General features: G+C 39.0%; 1 protein-coding gene across 1 annotated transcript; it reads right to left on the reverse strand.

Moving 5' to 3' along the window:
• Positions 1 to 1,854: 1,854 nt before the first annotated feature.
• On the reverse strand, positions 1,855 to 4,687 carry LOC109967634 (5'-3' exoribonuclease 1-like). Its single transcript, XM_020613363.1, has 2 exons — positions 4,510 to 4,687; positions 1,855 to 4,379 (listed from the first exon to the last, which is right to left on the reverse strand). The coding sequence occupies exons 1-2, from the start codon at positions 4,639 to 4,641 to the stop codon at positions 4,023 to 4,025; spliced, it is 489 nt and encodes a 162-aa protein (XP_020469019.1). The 5' UTR covers positions 4,642 to 4,687; the 3' UTR covers positions 1,855 to 4,022.
• Between the last annotated feature and the right edge of the window lie 90 nt (positions 4,688 to 4,777).

The following is a 4,777-nucleotide window of genomic DNA, read 5'->3' on the forward strand; positions in this document are numbered from 1 at the left end:
GAGCAGTCACCAGCCACATCGACCTGATCAGTGTTTGATTGTTGTGTCTTGTTGCTTTTCTTCTTTTGTCTCTCCTCTATCCACTCACCCCAACCGGTCGAGGCAGAAGGCCGCCCACCAAGAGCCGGGGTCTGTCGGAGGTTTCTTCCGTTAAAGGGAGTTTTTCCTCCCCACTGTCGCCAAGTGCTTGCTCAAGGGGGATTTGTTGGGTTTTCCATATGTAATAATAGTGATAACAGTAAGGTCTAGACCTTACTTTGTAAAGTGTCCTGAGATGACTTTTGTTGTAATTTGGCGCTAAACAAATAAAATTTGATTTGATTATGATAAATATGAGTATACATTATCCATTTACAGTACATTACAATTACAGTTTTACCCTAATTTTTGAGCACGAGAGCACTGTATTTTATGAGTCTTATCAAAGTTAGCTGTTTGTCAAGACTTGATAAGAGACATATTACATTTACTGTACAACATTGCTGCCTGACTTACAGTTTATAGGTTATGCTAAAAAAGAAAAAACATTTAAGTTTGAATCATTTAGGATGGTAATTTCTGCTTAAGATAGAAGCCTCACAGTATTCCAACTGTTAACAAATCCAATGAAAACAACTTTCTCCCAGTGGCATCATCCAATCACAGCATCACTTACTCATATTTCCTTCTTCTGTGTTTCTGCCAAAATAACTGTCAGGATTTGACAGCTGTTTACCACTAAGAGCTTCTCTGTAAGTAACGAACAAGGCATGTTTGCCAAGACGTTTACCTTTGGCTATAGATATAGGCGAGATACTTGGATAATACTGAAGGCTTAATAAGTGTATGGCTCCCCCTGCTGAGAAATTGTTGCCTCATCAACCAACTGACACTCAAGTCAGTTTTAGGATGCTGAACATCAGTCTTGCTGCTTGCAATCAAGTGATCTGAACTAGACTCAACATAAACATCTGTGCTTTATCTGTACTATTAGAACTGAAGTCTGTGTATGACTTTCATTCATTTATACAGTAGTGGGACATAGTGCAACAATCTAGTGAGTTCACTTTCACATTTTGATGAACATGTACAGTATATATTTGTGTTGCTATTGTCCTTATTTTGTTTTTTGCTCTGTAGTAGTAGGTTTTGTGTGATGTACAATTAAATGAGGTTTTCCCTCACCACACATTGCTTGAGATGTGGTTCCAGTGTTCTGCCTGTAATGATGATACACAACTGGCTGAAAAACAAAATCTTTGACAGTTTGATTTTCAAAGTGTTACCATTCAAACAAAACTTGAGCTTCTAAAGAAAGACAATGTTTGTACTGACTGGTGCGCACTGAATCAATGTTTTTTGTGTTTTTTTAAATGGTGCCTGGTTTCATTTTACTGTGTCTAGGAAAATGTACTTTAGTACTTTAAAATTACTAGCCAGTAGCAGTGATCGTCACTGTAAACACCACTTAGGTTTCTACAGTTTGTGATGCCTAGCTGTTTTAAAATGAAACTAGATTTTTTGCATCAGTAATGTGAGATTTTCTGTTGCTTCTATGCTTTCTTGAATTTCACATACATAATTCAAAAAAACTTTTATATAGGGTATAAAATGTATCAACAGGTGCCAATTGTATAAATAGTTAATATATCTTTGGCACAGGCACAAACACTGTTCAAATGCAGAAAACCTGAGTGTGGTGAATTAAGGTTAACTTGTAAATGACATGGGAGTCTTATACAGCAGGTAAGAAAAAGAAAATTGCTTTATGTGAAATAACACAGGTGGAGTTAATGAGTGCAGTTTTGTGTAGTCATGCCATCCTGCCTCTGACAAGATCAGACATGAGCCATATTTTAACAAAAAAATGCACTTTATTAAATGTACAGCACACGCCTGGATCAATACACAAATCACTTTTTTATACTGAAGAAATAAAAGGACAGGTGCGCTTTAATTTCCCTAATACTTCGCCTGAGCCTTGTAGACTTGGGTTGGTGTTAGAATGCCAGCCTTAAAACGAACACATGAAGCATACTGGACCTGTGTCACTCAAAACAAGAAGTAAATAAATCTGATTAACTTGTCACTACAGTTGCTTCCATCACTGTAGCTTCACAACAAACACTAAAATAATAATTATTGTGATTAAATGGATAGATTTTATATATATGTAAATGTGTAGAATAAATCTCAGACTGTGATTCCCAAAAGCATCTCAGACACTTTTATTGAATTTAGCGGGCATTTAAAGCAAAAAATTTGTGGTTTAAATATATCAGCATGTGTTACATAACACTGTTACAAAGCTTTTTTGGCTAAATTTACACAGATACAAAAACCTTTTTTCCCCAAACCTTATTGTACTAAATGTCTCTATGTATCAATGCTTGTTTTTTTCTGTCTCTCATCTTTATGTGGCTCTCGAATTCTATGCCACACAACTGTGAAGGGCCACGAGGAGTACTAGAATAACCAAAGTACTGCACTGAAATAAAAACATCTAACAAATACAAACAAAACAGCATGTGGCATCTGCCATGTGCCAGGAATCAATAAAATTCAAATTTTTGTTTTGCAATTTAAAATGTCAGGAGTACATATAAATGTTGAGCTTCCACATTCACAAGAAAAATATGTTTAAAGCTAGTGGATAAAAAGTAAAAACATTTTGCACCTGTGTAAAAATCATAATCTTATAGCGCCATTCAGTTAAAAAACTAAGTAGTGTATCAAGTTGCTTTTAGAATCTGGCAGTGTGTGGGATCCTGTAGGTCCATCAGAACTGTATCAGTCTGATGAATCAGTTCGGAGGCTGCAACAGGTTTAGACTTTGTCACTGGGTCCAGTTTATAAAATGAACAAACAAAAAATAAATCAGAAACCCACTTGTGATATTAACACTCCTTCTGTTTTCTTCTGAGAGTGAGTAATAGGTGGCTACTTTTTAGTTAGGAGAAGTTTTACTTTTGTAGCTACAGCCATCGGTTGTATGGGCTTATAACAGTGCACTTGCCAAGACTCTGAAACACAGCAATGTCACCAAAAAACAACACACACACACACAAAAGAAAAGGTCAAAAGGGGAACAAAGAGCACCAGTCAGATAATGAGGCAAACTTTGATCTACCAAATCGGCTAGCACATAATTTGGAGGGACAAGGGAAACACAAGAAATGTGACTAAACTTCTCACTGCACACAAAAGCCATGAGCGCAAGCAACCACAGCCAGTAGACGGCAAATGGATGTCTACAAAGCACAGTCTGGCTATTACTTTTACTGTTGACTTCAGTTTTCTTTTTTGGCACATTTGACAACATTGTTTACAACCAGTATGACTGTATAAATACTGGTATTTCCTGCCCTGCTGTACCAGCTTTCAGTAATGTTGCCATGGTCCATGATCTCAGCAATTACTTGGTTAGTACGGTTAACAAAACATAATGTAGAGGTAATAAATCAGTCTAAGTCAGAAGGGACTACTAATATTCAGATTAAACAAATAAGACTTTAGTGAATTCTGCTAAAAAGAGAAATGGAACCACAAAATCAACCTCTTTGAGAAAAGACCCAATGGAAGAAAAAGCACTTCCAAGAACTCTTCTAGCCAGAAAGCTAGATTCCTTTTCAGACCGGTAAACGCTGACTGCTCAGCAACCCGTAGGCTCACGCTGGTCACAAACAATCTTAAGAAGGCAACATTTCAGAGAAAGGGCAGAACACTAGTAACCAGGTTTGATAAACGTTTACATTAACACAACTTTGATCTGAAGTGAAGACATGAAGGGGCAAGTGAATTCTGATATATCATTGATAGTTTTGAGTTGTGTTTTGAGGCAGATGGCAGTAAAACTGGGCATAATTTAGTTTGATCAAGGGTACAACATGAGAAAAAAAAACCCATCCAGTTTACTCTGTGCCCATCCTGAATTAAACTTTCACATTGACAAGGTTTTGCTCAGAGATGCTTTGAAACAGCAGTTTAAAAACACTACACACTCGCACGCTCTGTTCTCTCACACTTAAAGAAACTCCAGCTCATTACTCAGAGACTTTAGCCACTTCGAAGTTGACAGCGAGCTTCCTGTGCTTCCTTTTAGAGGCGGAGCCAGAGGTGTGGCCTGATGCTGGGACATTTTGTCGAGGAGGTGTGTGTGATGCTGCTGTCGCTGTGGAAAAAGTCTCTGCTAGACTGGGACTGGATGAAGGATTGCTATTGGCAGGATATTGGTGTGGCTGGTCAACTTTACTGCTCTGTGGTTCACTCTGTGCTTGTGATTGCCCAGAGGGCTGGTTCTGGGCTCTCTGTAATTGGTTCTTGGCCACGGTATGGGCGGCGCTGTAAAACTCTCGACTGTCATGGTTCTTCTTGTTGGCTGACACTCGCTTCTTAGTCACCTGTCATGGTCAGAGGACAAGAGAAAAACTGGGGTACGGTGATGGAAGCATAAACTCTGGACCCAAGGTAGAAATACACCTCATCAAGTTTTCATTCTGTTGAACTGCCATTGCCATCATGTTTGTTTACCTGTAATGGGATGAACTGGTTGTGTGAGCCGATGGGCAGTGTTGTTGCAAGCTGGGGGCGGGCGGCACCGGGGAAGGTTCCAGCTGTTCCGTAAAGAGCCTGGTTCTGTTGGTGGTGTGGAGGCAGTGCCATTCCCCACAGAGGGGCAGGGGCATACCCTTGGGGGGGCAACAGCAGACCACCTGCAAAAAGCAGATTATTGAAAAGTTCTAAATCATTTACTCAAGAAAGGAACTGGACATATGAGTAATATGTCGATACAAAGGAT

Source organism: Monopterus albus, unplaced genomic scaffold (genome assembly GCF_001952655.1).
Source record: "Monopterus albus unplaced genomic scaffold, M_albus_1.0 scaffold133.1, whole genome shotgun sequence".
In the NCBI taxonomy this organism is placed as follows: Eukaryota; Metazoa; Chordata; class Actinopteri; order Synbranchiformes; family Synbranchidae; genus Monopterus; species Monopterus albus.